The 24,358-nt window shown below is 41.8% G+C and overlaps 1 protein-coding gene across 2 annotated transcripts in view; it reads right to left on the minus strand.

Annotated features, from left to right (window-relative positions):
* The window catches only part of CFAP44 (cilia and flagella associated protein 44), a 553,092-nt gene that overhangs the window by 158,745 nt on the left and 369,989 nt on the right, over positions 1–24,358 (minus strand). For both annotated transcript variants that reach the window (XM_033943382.1, XM_033943381.1), the window contains 3 exons: positions 15,515–15,692; positions 9,593–10,105; positions 8,033–8,236 (listed from right to left, as the gene is read on the minus strand). In XM_033943382.1, the coding sequence (XP_033799273.1) occupies positions 8,033–8,236; positions 9,593–10,105; positions 15,515–15,692 (895 nt within the window). The remainder of the gene's footprint in view (positions 1–8,032; positions 8,237–9,592; positions 10,106–15,514; positions 15,693–24,358) is intronic.

The raw sequence follows: 24,358 nt of genomic DNA on the forward strand, positions 1-24,358 counted from the left end.
TGCACGCTGCATGTTGCAGGAGGGCAGGAAAAGAAGACGAGTCACTCGGCTCGAGCTGCCTCCAACTCCATGGGATCCCCGCAACCCAAAGGGGGAACTCGCGGGATTCCCATCGTCCCCATTCCCATGCAGCTCTCTACTCAAGAGTCTAGGGAAGACAGGTCTGTAAATCATCTCTGTATGGAGCCCTGCAACAGAGTAAGGCATGCTGGAGAGGACACATGTGTGCCCTTGCCCAAGGAACCACATCCAACATAGTAGCCATAGACCCCAGGCCCTGAAGACAGTCCCACACCGAAGGAGCCAGCGAATAGTATGAATGGAAATCATGAAGTCAAAACGTATATGCACAGAAGACAGCACTCCAGTGAGTGAGAGCCACTGTGAATAAACAGAAGGAGGGAGCGAGTATGTAGAGCAGAGTATATCAAAAGGAACCGACGAAGTGGAAGTAGATATTTGATGAGCAAACCATAGACCCACCCGCTGCCACCGTTTCCATGAGAGGGATTTGCCATGGTTTTGGATTTTGGAATTATTCCAAAGGGACATGAGTGGACTATCATAAACTGAGATCTCAGCTAATGTATCTAGAAGATGAAGAGCATGCTGCGTTGAACCCAACAAAGAGTACCTTCTCAAGTGTCTGGGTACTGACACCGTTAGTAGGCAGGAGATGTGTAAAGGCGCGCATAAAAAGCACTCCATTTCAAACCAGGCAGGAGGATCTTGGGGAGAAGAGTCAGTGAGCCAGTAAGCTCCATATTTAGCTAGCGAAGCAATATAATAATGATAAAAATCCGGAAAGTTAAGACCACCGTTAATCTTAGAGGCTTTCAGCTTGGCGAGAGCAATTCGAGGTTTTTTCTTGTTCCAAATGAATTCAGAGAGCTTCCTATTTAGCCAATGAAAAAACGACTTTCGGCATAGAAGAGGAAGCATAGAGAGAGTGTAATTAATTTGAGGGGCCAGGGTCATTTTGATGGATGCTATTCTACCCCACCAGGACAAAAAAAGTGGAGACCTTCGAGATGTATTATTTAGAACTAGATTTTTGACTTTGGATATATTAAGATCTTGAGCATGATCCGGATCCTTATGTATTAAAATCCCCAAGTATTTCACAGCTTCATGCGACCATGAGAAAGGAAAGTGAGCCAGATCTGAGGGAAGAATATTATCATTCAAAGGGAAGATCTCTGATTTCTCCCAATTGACAGAGTAGCCGGAGAGGAGGGAATATTGAGTGACAATATGAATAAAATGAGGAAGAGAGACTAGAGGGTTCCTAAGAAAAAGTAAGACATCATCAGCATAAGCTGCTAATTTGAAGTCTCGATCAGAGGAGGGAATGCCTTTAATTAAGGAGCATTGTCGAATAGCTGAAAGGAGGGTCTCCAACACTAAATTAAATAGCAATGGTGAGAGAGGACAGCCCTGCCGAGTACCTCTGTGAAGGAAAAATTTATTGGATAAAGAGTTGTTAATCAGAATACGAGCTGTGGGTTGACGATATAGCGTTTCTATCCAATCCATGAAGAATGGGCCAAAATTATACCACTTCAGGACACGGAAAAGAAAAGGCCACTCCACCCGGTCAAAGGCTTTTTCAGCATCAATAGCTAGGCCTATTACAGGGTCTGACATTGTTTTAGCATGAGCGTTAATATGATGAAAGAGGCGCAGGTTATCTCCTATATATCTTTGTTTAATGAACCCTGTTTGATCTTTATGTATAAGAGACGGGATCACCTTGGTAAGTCTTAATGCAAGTAGTTTTGCCATTATCTTGTAATCTAAGTTAAGGAGAGAGATAGGGCGGAAGTTTTTAACCAAGGTGGCATCTCTGTCAGGTTTAGGGATTACTACAACGGTGGCCTCAGTGAAATTGAATTGTTTGTCCGGAGTGGAGGAAATCATAATATGTAAGAAGATGAGGAGCTAAGAGGGCGCGGAATTGTTTAAAGAATTTGTTAGTAAAGCCGTCTGGGCCAGGGGCTTTCCCTGTGGGTAGGGAAGATATAGCAGCTTCAATTTCTAATATAGTTATCGGGGAATCTAGTTCCAATTTAACAGAGTCCAATATGGTCGGATGGGTTAAGGAGGTAAGAAAGGAGTCTATACCTGATTCAGGAGCAGCAAATTCAGATTTGTATAAAGAAGCATAAAAATTTTCGAAATGAGAGGAAATTAAAGATTTGGTTTTGACTAAATAACCTGATGGATCTTGAATAGCCGTGATATGTAGTCTTTTGGATTTGGTTTTAAGATATCTGGCTAAAGGGCGACCCATAAGATTATCTCCCATGTAATGACCAGAAGTGGAAATGAAGATATTGCGCCGGGCTATACATGAAACCAAAGTATTATATTCATATTTAAGATTTTGGATACGTTGGAAAGTAGCTGGGTCATGTAAGTGATTAGACATATATTGTAATTCTAAGGTTTTGATAGAATTTTCTAAGTATTTTTCCTTTCTCGTGGACTGTTTCTTTTTCCAAGAGGCAATTTTGATCAATTCACCTCTAAGGGTTGCTTTGTATGCTTCCCAGACAATAGAAGGACAGACTTCAGGATCTTTAGAGTTGTTTTCAAAAAACTCCGCAGTGAAAGAATTGATTTTTTCAACAATTTCCTCATCTAGGAGTAAGGCGTTGTTCAGTCGCCAAGAGGGGGATTCTTTACGTGGGGCAGAGATAGATACATATAGAGAGATGGCAGCATGATCCGTGAGAGAGATTGGATGTATAATAGTATTGGTAAGATCTTGAATAAGAGAAGATGACAGGAGAAAGAAATCAATTCTCGAGTAGGTATTATGTGGTGGTGAAAAATGTGTGTATTCTCTGCCTTTCGGGTGAAGTAAGCGCCAAGGATCCACAAGGGAGAAGGCGTCATTTAAAGCATGAAGAGCTGTGAAAGACCTGGATTTGGAGGGTTTGCAAGAAGATGATCTATCAATATATAAGTCTTGAATTTGATTAAAATCCCCTCCCAATATCAGAGAACAAGAACCAAATTCAACCAGCGCCAGCTGAAGCTCTTTGAAAAAATCCGGGTGGTCTTGGACCGGGCCGTATATATTGAGAAAAACAAAATTCGCTGAGTGCACCGCAGCATACACCAGACACCATCTTCCCTCCGTGTCTGATTTAAAAGAGTGAACAACAGGAGATAGTTTATCATTGAGAAGGGGCTTTCTTAATTAACTTAGGCACTGGTAGGGCGCTGTTTCTAGAATTTCCCCCTAAGTGAATTAGCAAACTGTGGACTTAGAGAAAATGTAAACCCTGGTGAAACAAATCCCTTCCAGTGAAGAAGGTGAATCATGTTGAAAAAAGTGCATCAGGACTTTGGTGTGGCTCAGAAACAAAGCCATGCATTGAAGTATCACCTCCTTCACCCACACAGGAACAGGGCACAATGGCTGAGAAGCAACAGCTTCAGGAGGAGCAGGTCCCAGTAACATAGAAACATGATGCCAGATAAAGGCCACATGACCCATCCAGTATGCCCATCCGTAGTAACCATTATCTCTTCCTTTCTCTTAAGAGATCCCACGTGCCTATGCCACACTCTCTTGAATACAGACAGTCTTTGTCTCCACCACCTCTTTCAGGAGACTGTTCCACGTATCTATCACCCTTTCTGTAAAAACTTATTTCCTTAGATTACTCCTACCTCTTAACTTAACTCCTATGCCCTCTCATTTAGAGCTTCCTTTCAAATGAAAGAAACTTTACTCATGAGCATTTACACCACGTAAGTATTTAAACATCTCACGATATCAGGAGCTATAAGTCAGGCACTATTGTGGAGCCAAATTGTGAACGGAACAGGAGGGAATTCCCTGAAGCAGCCATTTGTTGGTGAAACAAGTAACTTGTTGGATTTGGACATCGGTTCCTTGTCTTCACTTCAATGCCAGAAATGTAACTGTAGGAAGATCATTGCGTTTTTGGATCGAGGTCCTGGCTTACATCAACAGCTGTGAAGATAAGTGTAACCTTCCTGAAGGTTCTTTTTCCTGTTCCCTGTGCACAGTGGTGAAATATTTTCCTATTTTGAAAGATTACATTTAGAGAATTAGTGGAGTTTTTTGCCTATGATACAGATTAAGAACGGCTAAAAAACTCATTGGGTTGCCGTCTGCATATAAAACTAGTTGAGGCTTTTTTCTCCACTTTACTTAAATGGTTTTTCAAAGGATATTTCCACCACTTTGCTTATAACATTTTTGCAACATATTTTGCTGCAGTTATTTATTTATTTAAACATCTCTATCATATTGCCCCTCTCCCACCTTGCCTCCAAAGTATACATATTGAGATCTTTAAGTCTGTCCCCATATGTCTTATGACAAAGACAACTCCATCCTTTTTATATCTTTTTGAAGGTGCGGTCTCCAGAATTGCACACAATATTCTAAATGAGATCTCACCAGAGTCTTATACAGGGGCATCAATACCTCCTTCTTCCTACTGGCCATACCTCTCCCTATGTACCCTAGCATCATTCTAACTTTCGCTCTTACCTTTTCAACCTGTTAGGCCATCTTAAGATCATCACATACAATCACACCCAAGTCCCACTCTTTTGTCGTGCACATAAGGTCTTCACCCCTAAACTGTAACGCTCCCTTGGGTTTTTGCAGCCCAAATGCATGACTTTGCATTTCTTAGCATTAAATTTTAGCTGTCAAATTTCAGACCATTCTTCAAGCTTCACTAGGTCTTTCTTTATGTTATTCACACCATCCAGGGTGTCTACTCTATTGCAGATTTTGGTATCATCCGCAAAGAGGCACAAAGCACTGACCCCCCCCAGGGCCGCCATCATGGCAGTACTACCAGTCCTGCATTCAGGGGCCCGGAGCTGACAGGGGGCCCGGGCTCCCCCAGGGTCCTAGGCAGTGTTCTAAGGCAGGGGCGCCAGTAGCTCGCCAAGGCAAAGTGAGTCGATCACCCAGGACTCACTTTGTCTTGGCGATCTAATCTATCGGGCTGATCAGTCTTCCCCTCCCCGACGTCAATTCTGCCGTCGGAGAGGAAGTTCGGGCCAGCCAATCGCTGCCTGGCTGGGCGGAACTTCCTCTCCGACGGCAGAATTGACGTCGGGGAGAGGAAGACTGATCGGCCCGAAGCAGGGAGAGCATGCGTCGGCGTCGGCTTTGGGGCCTGTTATCCATTGGTGGGTCCTGTTCCCCGATGACAGCGGCAGTGGCAGTGGCTTGGGGAACGGCAGGGAGAAAGAAAGAAAGGGGGCAGGTAGGGAAACAGAAGGAAAGAAGAGAAACAGAAAAAAAGAAAGAAAGGTCAGGGAGAGAGGAAGAAAAAGTTGGGGGAGGGAATGAGGTGTGGAGGAGAGAAATCATACAAGCTGATAGAAGGGAAGAAAGATTGGATGCACAGTCAGAAGAAGAAAGTGCAACCAGAGACTCATGAAATAACCAGACAAGGTAGGAAAAATGATTTTATTTTAAATTTAGCAAAGTGGAGGCAGTATTACCACAGTTTTCAAAGGAATTTGTCCAAATAACTTAATGGTTAACTGGGTAAATTCCCAGAGATGAAAACTTCCCTTCACTTACTATGCACAGTTCTAAATTTATATCTGCTGTCTATATTTTACAATATGGTCCCCTTTTACTAAACCACAATAGTGGTTTTTAGCGCAGGGAGCCTATGAGCGTCAAGAGCAGCGCTGGGCATTCAGCGCAGCTCCCTGCGCTAAAAACTGCTATTGTGGTTTAATAAAAAGGATGGAGGGTATATTTGTCTATTTTTGTATGGTTGTTACTGAGGTGACAATGCATAGAGTCATCTGCCTTGACCTCTTTGAAAAAAACCCAGAATAGGAATGATAATTAACATTTTCTCAGCGTATAGTGTGCTTTGTGTTTTTTAATTTTATTGTTGGTAGATCATTTTGACTTGGTCATTTTAAAGTAGCTCACAAGCTCAAAAAGTTTGGGCACCTCTGAGCTAGAGCGTTGAAACTGTGTAATTCTATTTTATCCCCCCTTTTACAAAACTGTGGAGCGTTTTTTAGCGCCAGTCGTGGTGGTAGCAGCTCTGATGCTCAGAATTCTATGAGCGTCAGGGCTGTTACCACTGTGGCTAAAATCCACACTACGGTTTTGTAAAAGAGTGAGGGGTTAGTTTGTGATGACATATTCCATACTAGGCAAAGGTGTTTTCTGTGTTCTGTGTGTTCGAAAGACATGGTTTTCTGTTAGGATTGACGGTGTAGGATTGATTGGTCTGGCTTGTTTAGTTTTACAATGGGTGTATTGATGTACTGCTCACTGCAATATGTAAGATGCTGCCTTTTCCTAGGTACTCATGTGTGACGTGTGGTTTGTTACTAAAAATCATGTTTTTCTTACAGATGGGGGGGGGTGCCAAAAAATGATGGGTCCCGGGTGTTACATATGCTACGTACGCCACTGTATGTAAAGATACCAGAAAGCTGGCATAGCAAAAACTTTAAGTAAATTGTTATTCTTCTAAGTTTTGAGTATTTAACCCTCCCACAATCTCACGGGCACTCGTTTCAAATTTCAAGTTTATTGAGATTTTGATTTAAACGCAATATCAAATATTTTCAATGCGTATAACAAAAATTAATTTGGGGAAATAAATAAAGCCATTTGAACAATAAACATACAAACATATCCATAGATGATTAAAATTGCATAAGGAGTACAAGGATAAACTACATTTGTTTAAAAATGCGTTCTCCGCGTCTGTTCATAAATTTGTTCACTGGAAGGATCCAGCAATGTGGCCAGATGCCATTCAGGACAAAGACAGAGAAAGAATTGTGCAATTTGGATTAATGATGGAAGATGATTTAAAGCAAATGGCACAGTCTATGAGTAAAGATCTTGACGGACGTTCTTTTTATGAATATCTCCTCTATGCCAAATCACCCAATGGACGTGAGAAGATTTTACGGGACTGGCTTAGGTGGAGCATTAGCAGAAAAGTATGTGTGTATTCGGCCCATGGAAGAAGGGAGGGGGCGTCGGGGGGGGGGGAGGAAGGGGTGCGTGGGGGGCCCAATAGGATTGCTCAGTAAGGGGCCCAGAAATTTCTGATGGCGGCCCTGGACTCCCCCCCCTCAAACACACACACACAAAATGAGGATGCAGCAACCGAGACATGGCAGAGTTTCAGTCACAAGGGTAACAAAAGCTCAGTGGCACAGAGGTGGTGGATAGGTCCAGTTGATGCAAGGCAGTGGAGTGACATGCCCTCCAAGAGAAGTAGGGCTCAGTATCCAACAGGTTGTAAAGGACTAGCACCCTCCAAAAGCAGTGGGCCCAATGACTGGGAAGAAGTCAAGTAGCAGACTATCCCCCTTCACTCACTCTAAGAGGGGCAGACCCAGAATCAGGGACAGCAGAGCAGAGATGATCAGACCAGACATGGCAGATTCCCCTTGTGACTCATGACAAAAACTGTGGTCCAGCTGCATCCTTTTGCATGGTTAAAACTTGGAGTACAGTGGGAAGGTAAAAGAGGGAAGATAACTGTGTGGAACACAAGGAAAATAAGGTTTTTTTTCTATATCTATTTGTTAATATCATATAGGGATTATTTAAATTGATATTTATTTTTAAAAAATGCATAGGAGGTCCTTTTCCTTACATACTGTAGTTATGCTTCACAGGGATTAATACTCCAACTATTAAAATGCATCGATGGTGCTTTCTATGAACCAATATTTGTACAGTTTAATTTAACTTGTAAATTTTGCCAACTTGATTTTTTCAAAGTTACTTTTGTTGTTTTTGTTTTCCTGGAAGAAGAGAGGAAAATCCCAGTGACCTCCTTTCCCTGGTGAAGAAACCAGGCACAAAGTATACAGGGACCATAAGAGCCTGCCAAGCTGCTCTTGAACTCAGGGCAAGGAAACGGGGCACAGGTATGTTACATTATGATCTAATTTATTTAGTCTAGTACTATCCTTCATTTACCTTTTGGAAACATGAAAAGAACTGCATAAATTTGAAACTTGATACCTTCATTTCTTCTTTCTCAGCAATACGGTCAGTAACACGTTCTTGCAGAGTGTCCTCTCGTTTCTCAAAGTCCTTCAGGTGAAGCAGTTCCTCAAAGAGTGTAATATGCATCAGGTCCCCCATCTTCATCTGAAAGTCCATCTTTTGCTTCTCATGTCTCAGAAGGCGTAGCTCTGCATCAAATATACTTACCAGGCTGTTGATCTGTTGAATGCCAGTAATCATTAAAGAGTTAGAATATGGCCTTCACGTTGAGGAACATGAAAAGTTAATAACTACAAGAACAAAACTAGAGAACTCTTCAGTAAATAGTGCAGAGGAATAGGTTTATTGAGTTTTGGTATTTTTTCTTAGTTCAGCCTCTTTCAAATATTTAGCTTGCTCTTAAAAGAATTATTGTCTTCTATTTATATAAAAAAATACTGGGATAGACATTCAGAGTGGCAGTTAGTGTTTTTTTGGCTTCCAATGGCTTTGTTCCGGGATATTCAATGCTGGAACACATCTGAATACCAGCATTGAATATCCAGGCATAGGTGGTCAGTTAAAACTTATGTGGTTATTTGCAATATTCAGTGCTTAACTGTATAAGGTGAATTGTATAAAGATAGGACCATGTTTTATGCTGTTAAGCGCTGAATATCAGTACTTAACTGTAGATGTGCCGACTCTGTCCTTGGACCGCCCAGAAAATAGCCAGTAGATAAGGCATGTTCAGTAGCACTATCCAGTTATGTGCTATGCATATGCCCGGTTAGCCCTGGACAAACTATTTAATTGGCCAGGAGTCATTTCCAGTCATTTAAATTGCTTTGAATATCAACCTCTGTAAATAAATATACAGCATTTAGCATTATAATAGCAGATCAGCTAAACAAATAAGGTACAATTATTTGTCTTTTTTCAAATTTTACTCTCCTTGTATTCTGCAGAGGCAATTGTAAGTGATATGCACTGTTGACCAGGAAGGGCATCAATGCCAACTACTTCTTGTCTTTAAAACACTTGGAACAGTAACCATTGCAAAAAAATAAAATAAAAATCTGAACCTAAATGCATATGACTATGTTAAAGCAATTCTATAGTTCATAACTCCTATAGAGCAGTAAGGGCTATGCCACAACAGTGACACCTATAAGTGGAGCTCAAGGTGCATGTGTATTTTCAGAAACTGCTATGGTGCCTGCTCACTCTTCCTTATACTTAAAGATGTAATGTAATTCTGTTTTGAAAATACAGTTTATGAAAATACAGTTTATCTGTCAAAAAATGAACAAAATAAACAGTACATGAAGTTTTATGGTTCTGTATCTCCAGTTGGAGCAAGATCTGATTGAACCGACAGCTCAGAAAAACAGGAAGATGTTACTGGGGGAGGGGGAGAATGATGTAAATAAAACATTGGTTTCTTCATATTGGATAAAAATATTCATTACTGAAATGTGTACCCACTCATATACAGTATTTCAGTGGGTCAGATTAGGTATACCATTCAGCAGAACTGTTCAACAGAAAATGACATCCTATCCTGACCACCTCTTCTTACTTTCTCCATCTCACCTTGTTTATGAAACATTTCTGCATGTACAAGTTTTTAATTTCTTCTATTTTCTGAATTTCCACTTCTAACTCTGTGCTCATCATGCTGTCTTCCTCAATTTGTGGTGTTTCCTCAGTATATGATCTCTTTGAGAATTGTCTTATTACAGACACTGAACGTAAAGATATCCTGGACCGCCTATCTGCTAGTTTCTGAGCAAGAGGGTACCCAGAGAAGCCCCCAAAGCCCCCAAATCCATCTTGTTTCTCTGAAGAACTCTGTGCTTTTAACTTGAGCTCTTGTTCCAGCTTAAACTTAAACAGAGTTTCATTTTCATACTGGAATTTCTTTTCAGGCATCTCTTCGGGTAGCATATAAGGGATTGTGGGAATGGGAAGGTGCTTGATCACATCCAGTGTTGACTGGATTTTTTTCACTTCCTGCACTAGGCGTTTGATTTCTTCTATGGTTGACACTTTAAAGTCTCTCAGTACTATGATCTTCCTATTCATTATTTCTTTCTGCATATGGATCTGTAAAGATAAATTGAGCAAAATTTAGTTATTTCTAGGAACTTGCATTCTACTATTCCATCACAGATCATTCACAGCATATTACAACAGAAAGTTAAAATATAATTTAGCAAAACATAAATTTAACCCTCCATTTACAAAACTGTGCAAGAGGTTTTTAGTGCCGGCCAGCACATTGAATGCTCTGCGCTGCTCTGAAACTCATAGAATTCCTATGAGCATTGGAGCAGTGCAGAGCATTCAGCGCACAGTTGCAGTTTCTGTCTAATTGCTGTCCTCCAATGAAAAGGTAGCAACCTAGGCAGCAGAGAGGATAGGGTAGGATGTCTGTGACCAGAGACAACTGGAGACTGCCCCAGGGCCTGACACTGCACTTCTTCTATTTCAGCTCTCTGCAGCCATGAAGGAGTGTGAGAAGCAGTGTATAAACAGAGCATGGACCCCCGTCAGTGGTCAGTGCATATGTAAGCCTGACTAGGTTGGAAACCAATGCCAGCACTGCGGAGGCTACATCTTGACAGGACCTTTGAACTGTGTAACAGATGGACCTGGAACAGTGGCATACCAAAGGCGGGGCAGTGTGGGCAGTCTGCCTTGGGTACAGATCATAAGGGTGTTCCAGTTCCTTCCCCATACAGCAGCCTGCAATCTTTGGGACACCAGCAGTGTCAGTAAGCTAAACACACTACCTTCGGTGGCATGGAAACTTTCCCTCTGCAGTGTCCTGCCTCTACGGGGCCAAAAGGTTGAAGCAGCGGGAAAACTTCCAGGGCTGCCAAACGCAGTGTGTTCAGCTGAATGATGCTGCTGGCAGTGCATAGAGTGCCAGTGGCAACCTGCAAGGAGGAGAAAAGTAAGAGATAGAGGTAGCCATCCAGGTAGAGGGGGGGGAGGAGAGAGATAAATGCTGCACCCAATTTGGTAGAGGGAGGGATAAGGGAGAAGGCTGACAAATTGGGGGAGGGGAGGGAGAAGGAAGTCAAGGAAAGAGAGAGGAGAGAGAGATGCCAGACCATGGGGGAGGGGAGGAGAGAGATGATAGAACATGGAGGGAGAAGGAGAGATAGAAAAGATTATTTACTTTTTTTCTGTCCCTATATAAATGCCTTTTGGAGGTTAATTTGGTCCCAAATTAATTCACTGTTAGAAAATCATGTTGCTCTATCCTATGATACTATTTTATTTGGTACATCTATGAGATTAAAGAGTCAAATCTCAGCAAATAACAATAAACTTTTGCTAATACTGAAGGGGGTTGCCATTCAACATATTACTGGAAATTGGAAGGCTTATACTAACTTAATTATACCTTTTGGTGGAATTCAGTTTGTCATATTTATAAAATGGAGGGAGTGCTTGCTATACAGCAAGGAAATTATAACACTTTTAAAAAGATTTGGGGGCCATTGATTACATATTCTAACGATTAGACACTTTAAACACCTTTTTATTATATAAGAATATAATTAGTGTGGGATTGGGATGTATGATATATGTTTTAATTGGTTGATTCCTAATGGAAGGGATGGTGAGGGAGGGTTTCTTTTTTATGCTTTTGATAATAATATATAAGAATGTCAAGTGATTTGTAAGAATATTGATTGAATCTCTGATTGAATATTATACACTTGTTGTAAGATATGAAAATGAATAAAAATTAAAAAAAAAAAAAGAAAAGAAGGAGAGGAAAGGAGATACTAGAGCATGGGGTGGGGGTGGTGGTAGGGAGAGATGGAAAGGAAGGAGACAGAAACCAGGCCTGGGTATGTTTGAAAGGGCATGGAGTCAAAAAGGATCAATGTTCTGCAGGAAACAAAATCCACTGTAAATAGAATTTTATGTGTGACCAGTCTTTAACCGCCTAGAACTTCTGGTAATGGCGGTATAAAAGAATAAAGTTATTATTATTATTATTATTATTAAGCTTGTTACATTAACGGATGCTAGAATAGATGTGTGTGTCTGTCTTTCTTTCTCTCTCTCTTCTTGGCCGCTGTCTGTCTGTCTTTTTTTTATTTGTCTCTCTCCTTGGACGTTGTCTGTCTGACTTTTTTTCTTTGTCTCTCTCTCCTTGGACGCTGTCTGTCTGTCTGTCTTCCTTTCCTTTCCCAGAGCAAAGCATGATTGCTGTCTGCCCCTCAGAAGTCTCAAAGCAGCCCCCTTTCCCTCACCCCCTGGCCCCCTGTTGTGCCATGCCTGCCTGCTCCGTGGCCCCCTTCTGTTCCCCCCTTCCTAGATCAAAGCATGATTGCTTTTTGGCCCCCAGCACACCCCTCTCCCCAGAGCAGCCCCCTTTCCCTCTCGCCCTGGTCTCCTGCCTGCTTGTTTTGCTCCCTCTTCTGGCCCACCAGCATGAACTGCTGCTGCTGCTCCTCTTCAAAGCAGCCTGCTAAGGACTGCCGGCCAGCAGTAGTGAACCTCGCAGACCGCTCTCCACCTCGGTAGCACATTCCCTCTGATGCATGGGATCGAGTCAGAGGGAAAGTGCTATTGAGGTGGAGAGCGTCCTGCGATCCTCAGCAGGCTGCTTTGAAGAGGAGCGGTAGCAGTTTGGTTGAGTGAGGGCGGGAGGGGGGAATCGCTGGCATGTTCCCTGTCTCCGTGTTTGAAAATGGAATTCGGCACAGTGGAACACATCACACTGTCAGGGAACACGCCATCCTAAGTGCGCATGCGCGCTTAGGATTTTATTATAGAGGATAGGGAAGAGTACAGTAGTAAACTATTGTCCTGTACACATTGATTGAACAGACAGACAAACAAATGCTAATTTAAATCAGGACAATTAACTCGTAATGTTCTGTTGCTGGTCTGCACAAGGAGAACCTTGTCTGGAGTCTTGGAAGCTCAAGATGCGCTAGGGAGGCAGACTTTCTGGAGGCTGTACAAGATTGCTTCATGGAGCAGCTTGTTAGAGAACCGACGAGAGGAAATGCCACTCTGGATCTAATCCTAAATGGGCTAAGGGGACCTGCAAAGGAAGTGGAAGTAGTGGGACCGTTGGGAAACAGCGATCATAATATGATCAAGTTCAAGGTGGAAATAGGAATACTGAAAGGAAAGAGAACCATAGCGACAACTTTTAACTTCAGGAAGGGAAACTACGAAGCAATGAGAGGAATGGTAAAGAAGAAACTTAGGAACACTTCCAAAAAATGGCATACGGTAGAACATGCCTGGTCCTTTTTCAAGAATACAGTGAGCGAGGCGCAAAATCTGTATATCCCCAAATTCAGAAAAGGGTGCAACAAGAGTCGAACAAAAGACCCGGCGTGGATAACTAAAATAGTGAAGGAAGCGATAGGCAATAAGAAAAACTCATTCAGAAAATGGAAGAAGGACAAATCTGAGGGAAACTGGAAAGATCACAGAAAGTATCAAAAAGAATGTCACCGTGTGGTTCGAAAAGCCAAAAAAGAGTATGAAGAGAGGCTAGCCAGGGAAGCATGAAATTTCAAGCCGTTCTTTAGATATATTAAAGGGAAACAGCCGGCAAGGGAGGAGGTGGGACCACTGGACGACGGAGACCGGAAGGGAGTGGTGAAGGAAGAGAAAGAGGTCGCAGAAAGACTTAACATGTTCTTTTCATCGGTATTTACAAGCGAAGACACAACCAACATACCGGAACCTGAACAAATCTTCAAGGGAAATCAAGCACAAAAGTTAACATCCATGGAAGTGAGCCTTGATGAGGTGCGCAGGCAGATAGAAAAACTAAAAACTGACAAATCGCCGGGTCCGGATGGAATCCATCCAAGGGTTCTGAAGGAACTAAAGGAGGAAATAGCGGAACCACTGCAGCAAATTTGCAACCTATCTCTGAAAACAGGTGTGATTCCAGAGGATTGGAAGATAGCCAACGTTACGCCCATCTTTAAAAAGGGATCAAGAGGGGACCCGGGAAACTACAGACCGGTGAGTCTGACCTTGGTTCCGGGGAAAATGGTGGAAGCACTGATAAAAGAAAACATCGATGAACATTTTGAAAGAAACGAACTTCTGAAAACCAGCCAACATGGTTTCTGCAGGGGAAGATCGTGCCTGACTAACTTACTGCACTTCTTCAAAGGAATTAACAAACAAATGGACAGAGGAGACCCCATAGACATCATATACCTAGATTTCCAGAAAGCCTTTGACAAGGTGCCTCATGAACGTCTACTCTGGAAACTGAAGAACCATGGGGTGGACGGAGACGTGCATAGATGGATCAGAAACTGGTTAGAAGGTAGGAAACAGAGGGTAGGGGTGAAGGGCCACTACTCAGACTGGAGAAAGGTCACGAGTGGTGTTCCGCAGGGCTCGGTGCTCGGGCCACTGCTTTTTAACATATTCATAAATGATCTAGAAACAGGGACGAAGTGTGAGATAATAAAATTTGCGGACGACATCAAACTATTTAGTAGAGCTCGGACAAAGGAGGACTGCGAAGAATTGCAAAGAGACTTGGACAAACTAGGGGAATGGGCAGAGAGATGGCAGATGAAATTCAATGTTGGGAAGTGTAAAGTATTGCATGTGGGAAGCAAAAACTCAAAGTATAATTATGCGATGGGAGGGATGTTTTTGAATGAGAGTACCCAAGAAAGGGACTTGGGGGTGATGGTGGACATGACAATGAAGCCGACAGCACAGTGCGCAGCTGCCGCTAAGAGAGCGAATAGAATGCTAGGTATAATCAAGAAAGGTATTACAACCAGAACGAAAGAAGTTATCCTGCCGCTGTATCGGGCAATGGTGCGTCCACATCTTGAGTACTGCGTCCAGTATTGGTCACCGTACCTTAAGAAGGATATGGCATTGCTCGAGAGAGTTCAGAGGAGAGCGACACGACTGATTAAGGGGATGGAAAGCCTTTCATACGCTGAGAGATTGGAAAAACTGGGACTCTTTTCCCTAGAAAAGAGAAGATTAAGAGGGGATATGATAGAGACTTACAAGATCATGAAGGGCATAGAGAGAGTAGAGAGGGACAGATTCTTCAAACTTTCAGAAAATAAAAAAACAAGAGGGTATTCGGAAAAGTTGAAAGGAGGCAAATTCAAAACTAATGCTAGGAAGTTCTTCTTTACACAACGTGTGGTGGACACCTGGAATACAATTCCAGAGGAAGTTATAGGGCAGAGTACAGTACTGGGGTTTAAGAAAGGTTTGGACAAATTCCTGCTGGAAAAGGGGATAGAGGGGTATAGATAGAAATTTACTGCACAGGTCCTGGACCTGTTGGGCCGCCGCGTGAGCGGACTGCTGGGCGCGATGGACCTCGGGTCTGACCCAGCGGAGGCATTTTTTATGTTCTTATGTTCTTATGTACAGTATTCTAATACAATGGTTCTCAGCCTGATTTGCAGGATATCTATAACTGGGGTTGACAACTAGGTTGAGAACCACTACACTACTATATTATACCTGTCCTTCCAGCATAGCAAGTTGGCCCCTTTTCTTTTCTGCATTTATTCGCAGGTGCTCTGGAACAGTATAGTCAGCAGCAGTTTTCAGTCTAAAGTCACCAATCTTCTCCTTTGCCTCTTTGATGGCCATCACATCTTCTGGGTGTTCATAGTTTTCACTAGGTTTCTTGTTGTATCTACACAGTATCAAAAAAAGCTGAATTTCTAGGGAAACGTGGGAGGTAATTTTATAAACTTTTCATGCATGTATAAAATTCTAAAATTACTGGGTTTGTACTCACACATGACTATAGAGTAAGCATGTTTGGAGGAAAGAGTTTGTATAGAACATAGGCAGAATTTCAATATATGTGGGTATTTTAAAAATTATTTGCTAACATTTAGGCTTGCTCCTGAACAGCACAAAAGACAGGAGTATAACCTCTGTAGAACCAATAGGTAAACAAGAGTAAAGGTGGTCCAAGGAAGGAGGAACAAATGATGATATACAAACAAGTTTATTGAAGAAGGATCCAACCTAGCCAAGTTTCAGCAACTGCCTGCATCAGGGGCTATCAGATTCTTAAGAAAAGCTCCTCTGGCAAAATAAAAACACTCTTACTCATAACTGTTAGAGCTGCTTTCTTATTCACTTGACTATAACATTTTATTGAAGAATTTGATAACTCCTGATGCAGGCAGTTGCTGAAACTTGGCCAAGTTGGATCCTTCTTCAATAAAACTTGTTTGTATATCATCTTTTGTTCTTCCTTCCTTGGACCACCTTTGCTCCTGTAGCTCCTCAGAAGACTTTGTTTCTGTCCCCATTGCCCCCATTGGACCATCATGGAAAAGAGGTAAGCCTGGGGGCCCTTTCCAAACCTGAGGGTGTGTGTTGGGTGATGTTCCAGTGTGAAAGGGATTCTTAATCTTGCAAGCTGGGGGTGGGTGTTTTGGGGGTCAGGAGAGGACTCCAGTCAGCTATTTATAGTTATGCAGGCCCTGGCCAATATTTAGCTGGGACCCATAACTGTCTTATGCGGGATCCAACTGAATATTGGCTGGAACTCGCATAAGCTCCAGTGGCCTGCACCATTGAAATCACCAGATATTCATTGCTGGTGTCGGCATATGGCTCAGCTCTGAATATCTAATCTAGTGCTAATTTAACTGGCTGTGGTCAGTGTTTAAAAAAAACAATGGCCACTGCCAGCTGAATATTACCCCCAGTAATGTCACAACATGAAGCGTTAAATATATCGGAGTATTTTTTTGTATAGAAGGACAACAATTAGATTTCCCACTAAGTGGGGCGTGGCTTGGACACGTAACCAAATGGTCGGGTGAACTATTAGCTCCGTGTTAACAAGCTCTAATTATTAAAATTAAGCTACCAAAGTATTGCTATGAATAGTCATCAGTTTCTTTTCTTTTCTTTCTTAGCTGTATTTAGCACTAGAGAATGACACGGTGAAAAAATTTGTCCCCGTCACCGCCCTGTCCCCGTCTCACCATCCTCTGCACCGCCCCGTCACCGCCATTCCCTTCACCGCCCCGTCACCGCCACTGCCACCCCATTCACCGCCCCGTCACCGCCACTGCAACCCCATTCACCGCCCCGTCACCGTCACCGCTGCATACATAAAAGCCTCAAACGGGTACGATTTTATATACTTTTCTTTATTTACGTATAAAGGAAACATTCTTTAAAACTTTAAAACTTAGTTAAATATTAGTTAATAACTATACAAAAACAAACACGACATGTACTTTTAATTGTCCTTATTTTTTAACCCGTGGATGAACAACAAATCATCCACAATCTCTGGATTCAGTCTAGTTCTCCTTTCTTCCACAGTTGATATACATGCTGGCAGCACCAAAAAAATAAAAATAAAAAACAAACAAACCATATGATAATCAATATGTACTACTACCAATCGTGGAGAAAATGGAAGATGGAAAATAGAGAATGACACGGGGACATCCTTGACCCCCATCCCCATCATAATAGTAAATAGTACTAATTGTAATTCATTTATCATGTACACTACTGTATATAATATTAATTCATTAAGGTAACCACAAAATTAAACAACCTCTGAAACAACTATAGAAAAATAGACTGATATAAATTCTCAAAACTGACACATTTTTATCACTAAATTTAAAATAGTTATTTTTCATACAATTTTTCAATCACTAATCTTCCACCACCCCTGGGGCTAGCAATGCACAGACATAAAACTACACAATCTTACATGCGAAGGGGTTGGAAATAAAATAATCTTATTGGCTTTGCACTCTGATTAAAAAAAAAGAACCAGCTGTACCTAATCACGGCAAAGATCTCCCTGCCGTGATTAGCATAGTGACCGCGGCTACGCCTGCAAGTCTCCCCTCCCCCCAGCGGTCACGGCAGGAGGGCACCCAACCCCTCCTGCTGGACCCCCCCCCCACGAACCCTCCCACCCCGGAACCCCCTTAGTCTTACTTTCCAAGTTGGACCGGACGGCTCCTCACACGTATGGCCAGCAGGCTTGCCTCCGTCCAAATGAGGCGGGCCTGCCCCTACCCTGCCCAACCCACAGGATCCTAGGGCCTGATTGGTCTAGGCACCTAAAGCCACTCCCGCTATAGGAGGGGCCTTAGGTGCTTGGGCCAATCAGGCCCTAGGATCCTGTGGGTTAGGCAGGGGAGGGGAGGGGCGGGCCCGCCTCATTTGGACGGAGGCAGGCCTGCTGGCCAGACGAGCGAGGAGCTGTCCGGTCCAACTTGGAAAGTAAGACTAAGGGTGGTGTTTCGGGATGGCGGGGTTTGTTGGGGGAGGGTCCGGCAGGAGGGGTTGGGCACCCTCCTATTGGCGATATAGGGGGTCGTTGGGGGGGCCGGCAGGAGGGGTTGGGCACCCTCCTACCAGTGATCATAGGGGGGCTGTTGGGGAGCTGGCAGGAGGGGTTGGATATCCTCCTGCTGCGATCGTCGGGGGGGCTGTTGGGGTAGGCAGGAGGGGATGGGTACCCTCCTGCCGTGATCGTTGGGGAGGGCTGGTTCTGTCGGCATGAAGGGCTGAGCACCTTCCTGCCGGCGATCGTCGGGGGGAGGGGCGGGTTCTATTGGCAGGAAGGGTTGATCTGACAAATGAGGAACACGGTGAAACACAGGTAAATAGCGGTTCCTAGAAGGGGGTACATTGGCCTGCGGGGACAAATCTTTTCACCGTTTTTGCGGGCGGTGAAAACTTTTGTCCCCGTGTCTGCGGCGATTTGGCCTTGGAGACTCCATAACCCGCACCCAAACCGCAGCCACGCCGCAGCTGCCTGCGGGGATCGCTCCCCGTGTCATTCTCTATTTAGCACCCTCAAAGGAGAGGGTGGAGTTGGGGAATAATTTTATAAGATATGTTATAATATGTTATATAACATGTGTATATTCTATTTTAGTTGAAAATGTGATGAAGGGTGGGTGGGTGGGTAGGGGTTATTACACTATTAGATTTTATGTGTTAGATAATATAGTGCTATATTGGAATTACTTGTATGATGTATTTCTGTGCACTTGTTGTTTTGATTTGAAAATGAATAAAGATTTTAAAAAAGAAAAAAAATAAAGCTACCAAAACTTTGAATTGGTAAGATATATCTAATATCATTGGAAAATGGCATCTGGAAAGCAGAACAAGAGTGATTTGAGTGCTGGAGGGTCAGGCATGGGAAGTAACAAACGGTCAAAGCCAGAACCGGCAACTCCATCTAAAGTTCCGTTGCCAGCAGAGGAAAACCCTGACATAATGACTGAACTGCGGCAGATCAAAGAGATTGTTTTGGAAATCTCTAAAAAATTACAAAAGTTGATTGATGATGTTGTAATTCTCACTAAACGAGTAGATCTGGCTGATAATAAAATATCTCTTTTGGAAGAAAGAACAGAACAAGTGCATATTGAAATGAAGCAGAGTAAAACGGTTTGGAAGGAAATGGAAGTAGTCAAACGAGACCTTGAAGATTGTTTGAACCGTGAGAGGAGAAATAATTTGCGGATCATTGGGATGCCGGAAGGAGTGGAAAAGAATGACCCTATCTCTTTCCTGGAGCAATTTCTGCCTAAAGTTTTGCCAATCAAGTCAAAAGTGCCCCTTGAGATTGAGATAGCACACAGGATACCGGCACAAAGAGTGCACTGTCAGAAAGGTCTAAGAACTTTGATTTTTAAACTTTTGCGCTACCAGCATGTGGTGGAAATTTGCCAACTTGCCAAAGAAAAATCGAAATCTAAAGTGTCAGGATGCGAGAATACATATTGTGCCTGACTTCGCTAAAGAAACAGCTTTTAAAAGGAAGCAAATGTTAGCTCTGCGCCCACAGTTGAGAGCGCTGGGTGCTAGATATGGGCTGCTATACCCGGCGGTCATGAAAGTCACTTTGGCTAACAGAACCCAAAATTTTACTGATCCTATAAAACTGCAGGATTACTTGGAGCATTGTGAACAGCCAATGTCTTCTTAATCAAAATCTCAAATGGAATTTTTACATTTTACACTTTATTATATCTTTATTATAATTTATATACAATCACTAATTCAAAACTTACAAATTGGAATATAAGAAATAGAAACTGTTGGTGTCTTTTGGAATTTTTACTTTCTTTGAAAAGTAACGGAATAAACATGGCACGAGAAAAGAACTCTGGTTTGAATAAATTCTAGTGTTGTCAGTGACAAAGAAATTTTCCGGGGAATATGGACTACACGCTTCTGCACGGCAAGCTGTGAGTTGGTTGGGTCCACTTGAAGAAATAAAGACTTAGACTTAAACTCTTGCGAGATAGTACAGTCGGCATTTTCATAGTCACTTGAATGGGATTGATACTTTTTGATTGGTACTACGATGTCTCCAGGCTCAACCAATGAACATACACGGAAGGAAATCTGATTGGTTAATTCTGACGTATATTGAATAGAGACGTGAACACCAGTGAACAGAGACGTGTCTTCTGGAAAGAATTGACCCGGAAATTCCAACTTCAACATATTGAATTCTAAACTTGAGTTTTTTCTTTCTTTTTTGTTCAATGTGTATAGACACCAGATATAAAAACAATATTTACCGCATACAAAGAGTTTAATGTTTGTTGGTAAGAGGGTTTTGGGGATGGATCGATACAAGGAGTTATATTTTCAGTTTTTCATCTAAGCGAAGGATCGGTTTCTATATGAGAATTAATGTAGATGATTATATGTTTCCTTTTGGTTAGTGTGTGGTTGTAGCTGGTAAAATCTTCATGGATGCCTGGTTTTGCCCCATTTACTAATAGTGGTATTCAGCAGTAATATGCCTTCACTATACTGGGGCTCATACTACAGACATTTGAGGCAAAAACATGATGGCCATTTGTGATCCTAATTATAGGAGTTACCTCACTAGGGCTGCTATATTAGAGATTGGTGAACTAATACTTAATGTACACTACATGTAAAGTAGTTACTTTATTAAATGGATCTAGAGTAGTTAAACAGATTAAAATGTTTGATACCTCATTGATAACTGTACAGTCATCAAGTAGTTGTTTATATGTCTCTCTGAGTAGTTTGCAGCTAACATCTAATATTGTTTTAAATATAATGGTAGGGTATATTATACTCTGGGAGGTTTTCAAGTGCTCATAAAATTTGGAGCTGTATTGATTCCTGTATATTATAGAAATAGGCGCAGAAATGGAGATAAATTTACACTCATTTTGATTTTAATTATATGTTAATGTAGGGAAATGGTTGATTTGGGTAATCTAGGTTTGGTTGTATGTATGGTTCACTGCTATATATAATTTGGTGGAGTTCGTAAAGGTATGAGTAAATTCTGGATTTATTAACACTTTGCTTTACTTTAAATACTGGCATTAACTTTTTAATATTTAAGATTATATTTGCTGAGAATGATATTTATATGATATTATGATTTTTAATCTTTTTAACCCTTGTAACACTATGAAACACTATGAAATTTTACAGCAAAATGTGGCGCTCTATGTCATTTTACATATTTTCTACTATTCATTGGGTTGTTTAATTTTTTATATAGTCTGATTCTTAAGATTACATAATATATAAAATAATCATATAATGATATCTATTTGGATGTTATTTTGTTATATTCAATTAATTGACTGATATGAAATATTGAGTGTTTCATAGAGTCTGTGATATAGTTTTAGTATAAGAGTAGAAGTAGGCCTATTGTATGATAGAATTCAATCAAATTGATTTCAAATGGGTTTCACTATTCTTATGATATGAATAATTCAGGTATAATCTTTATAGTTTATTATAGGACTATAAATATATATGGAATGGGAATTGGTTTATAGATTAAATTGGCTTTTTCTGTTCGGATAATGATATTCTTTTACTTATTACATACATTGATACTTTACTAAATAATAAAGAGATGGGGGAGGGGATTTCAATTTATTTGTTAGGTTTTATGGGTGATTCCATTTCATATCATATATAAATTTGGTAGTAGCTGTTTAAAACTAAGATAATAGCTTGTGAGGAGTTATTTTATACCTGATCTCACTTGCGTTTCCAAGTTTTCATATTTATTTTGGGGATGGGTGGGAGGGGAAGGGAGGGGGTATATAATGAAGGGTGGGGGTTTCTAGTATATCTTATTTTTTGGGAAAATGATTTGTTACAATATATTCATAGTCTGATTTTTGATAAAACAAAAAAAAAGTTATGATATCATCTAATGGATCTAATGGATCATCCGATAAAAAGGAAAAAAGCATTGTTATTTTTAAAACAACAGAATGCAGATATTTGTTACATACAAGAGACTCACATGTCTAATATAGAGTCTAAAAAGCTGGAGGGTGGTTGGGTTAAACATTGTTTTTTTTCATCAGTTGTAGGGAAGAAGGCTGGGGTTGCTATTTTGGTGAATAAAAAATGCTTCAGCTATACTATCCAACTACAGACCAGTAGCATCCATTCCGTTTATTGTAAAAATTATGGAGGGATTGGTACACATCCAACTGATGGATTATCTGGATCAGTTCTCTCTCCTACATGAAACTCAATCTGGTTTTAGACCGTTATTCAGTACTGAGACAGTAATTGCGGCTATTTTAGACAATCTGCGCCTACTGTTTAGTAAGGGCCTTAATGCCCTGGTTATGCAATTCGATATGAGTTCTGCGTTTGATCTAGTAGACCACGGGAAACTGCTGCAATGCCTAGACACCATTGGTATCAGGGACGAGGTGCTGAATTGGTTCTGTGGCTTCCTTATGTCCCGCACTTATCAAGTACGTTTTAATTATGAACTTTCAGATACCTGGAGCAATCCATCCGGTGTGCCATAAGGGTCTCCGCTATCTCCATTGCTCTTCAATGTCTACATGTCCTCACTAGGCACGCAGCTAACCCAGTTAGGGATAAAACTATTTACTTATGCAGATGATTTTACGATCATCATCCCATTCATAGTAACATAGTAACATAGTAGATGACGGCAGATAAAGACCCGAATGGTCCATCCAGTCTGCCCAACCTGATTCAATTTAAATTTTTTTTTTTTCTTCTTAGCTATTTCTGGGCAAGAATCCAAAGCTTTACCCGGTACTGTGCTTGGGTTCCAACTGCCGAAATCTCTGTTAAGACTTACTCCAGCCCATCTATACCCTCCCAGCCATTGAAGCCCTCCCCTGCCCATCCTCCTCCAAACGGCCATACACAGACACAGACCGTACAAGTCTGCCCAGTAACTGGCCTAGTTCAATCTTTAATATTATTTTCTGATTCTAAATCTTCTGTGTTCATCCCACACTTCTTTGAACTCAGTCACAGTTTTCTCTCCACCACCTCTCTTGGGAGCGCATTCCAGGCATCCACCACCCTCTCCGTAAAGTAGAATTTCCTAGCATTGCCCCTGAATCTACCACCCCTCAACCTCAAATTATGTCCTCTGGTTTTACCATTTTCCTTTCTCTGGAAAAGATTTTGTTCTACGTTAATACCCTTTAAGTATTTGAACGTCTGAATCATATCTCCCCTGTCTCTCCTTTCCTCTAGGGTATACATATTCAGGGCTTCCAGTCTCTCCTCATACGTCTTCTGGCGCAAGCCTCCTATCATTTTCGTCGCCCTCCTCTGGACCGCCTCAAGTCTTCTTACATCTTTCGCCAGATACGCAATACTCCAAGTGGGGCCTCACCAATGACCTGTACAGGGGCATCAACACCTTCTTCCTTCTACTGACTACGCCTCTCTTTATACAGCCCAGAATCTTTCTGGCAGCAGCCACTGCCTTGTCACACTGTTTTTTCGCCTTTAGATCTTCGGACACTATCACCCCAAGGTCCCTCTCCCCGTCCGTGCATATCAGCTTCTCTCCTCCCAGCATATACGGTTCCTTCCTATTATTAATCCCCAAATGCATTACTCTGCATTTCTTTGCATTGAATTTTAGTTGCCAGGCATTAGACCATTCCTCTAACTTTTGCAGATCCTTTTTCATATTTTCCACTCCCTCTTCGGTGTCTACTCTGTTACAAATCTTGGTATCATCTGCAAAAAGGCACACTTTTCCTTCTAACCCTTCAGCAATGTCACTTACATACATATTGAACAGGATTGGCCCCAGCACCGAACCCTGAGGGACTCCACTAGTCACCTTTCCTTCCTTCGAGCGACTTCCATTAACCACCACCCTCTGGCGTCTGTCCGACAGCCAGTTTCTGACCCAGTTCACCACTTTGGGTCCTAACTTCAGCCCTTCAAGTTTGTTCAACAGCCTCCTATGAGGAACTGTATCAAAGGCTTTGCTGAAATCCAAGTAAATTACATCTAGCATATGTCCTC

The sequence above is a fragment of the Geotrypetes seraphini genome, chromosome 4 (assembly GCF_902459505.1).
Source record: "Geotrypetes seraphini chromosome 4, aGeoSer1.1, whole genome shotgun sequence".
Classification (NCBI taxonomy): Eukaryota; Metazoa; Chordata; class Amphibia; order Gymnophiona; family Dermophiidae; genus Geotrypetes; species Geotrypetes seraphini.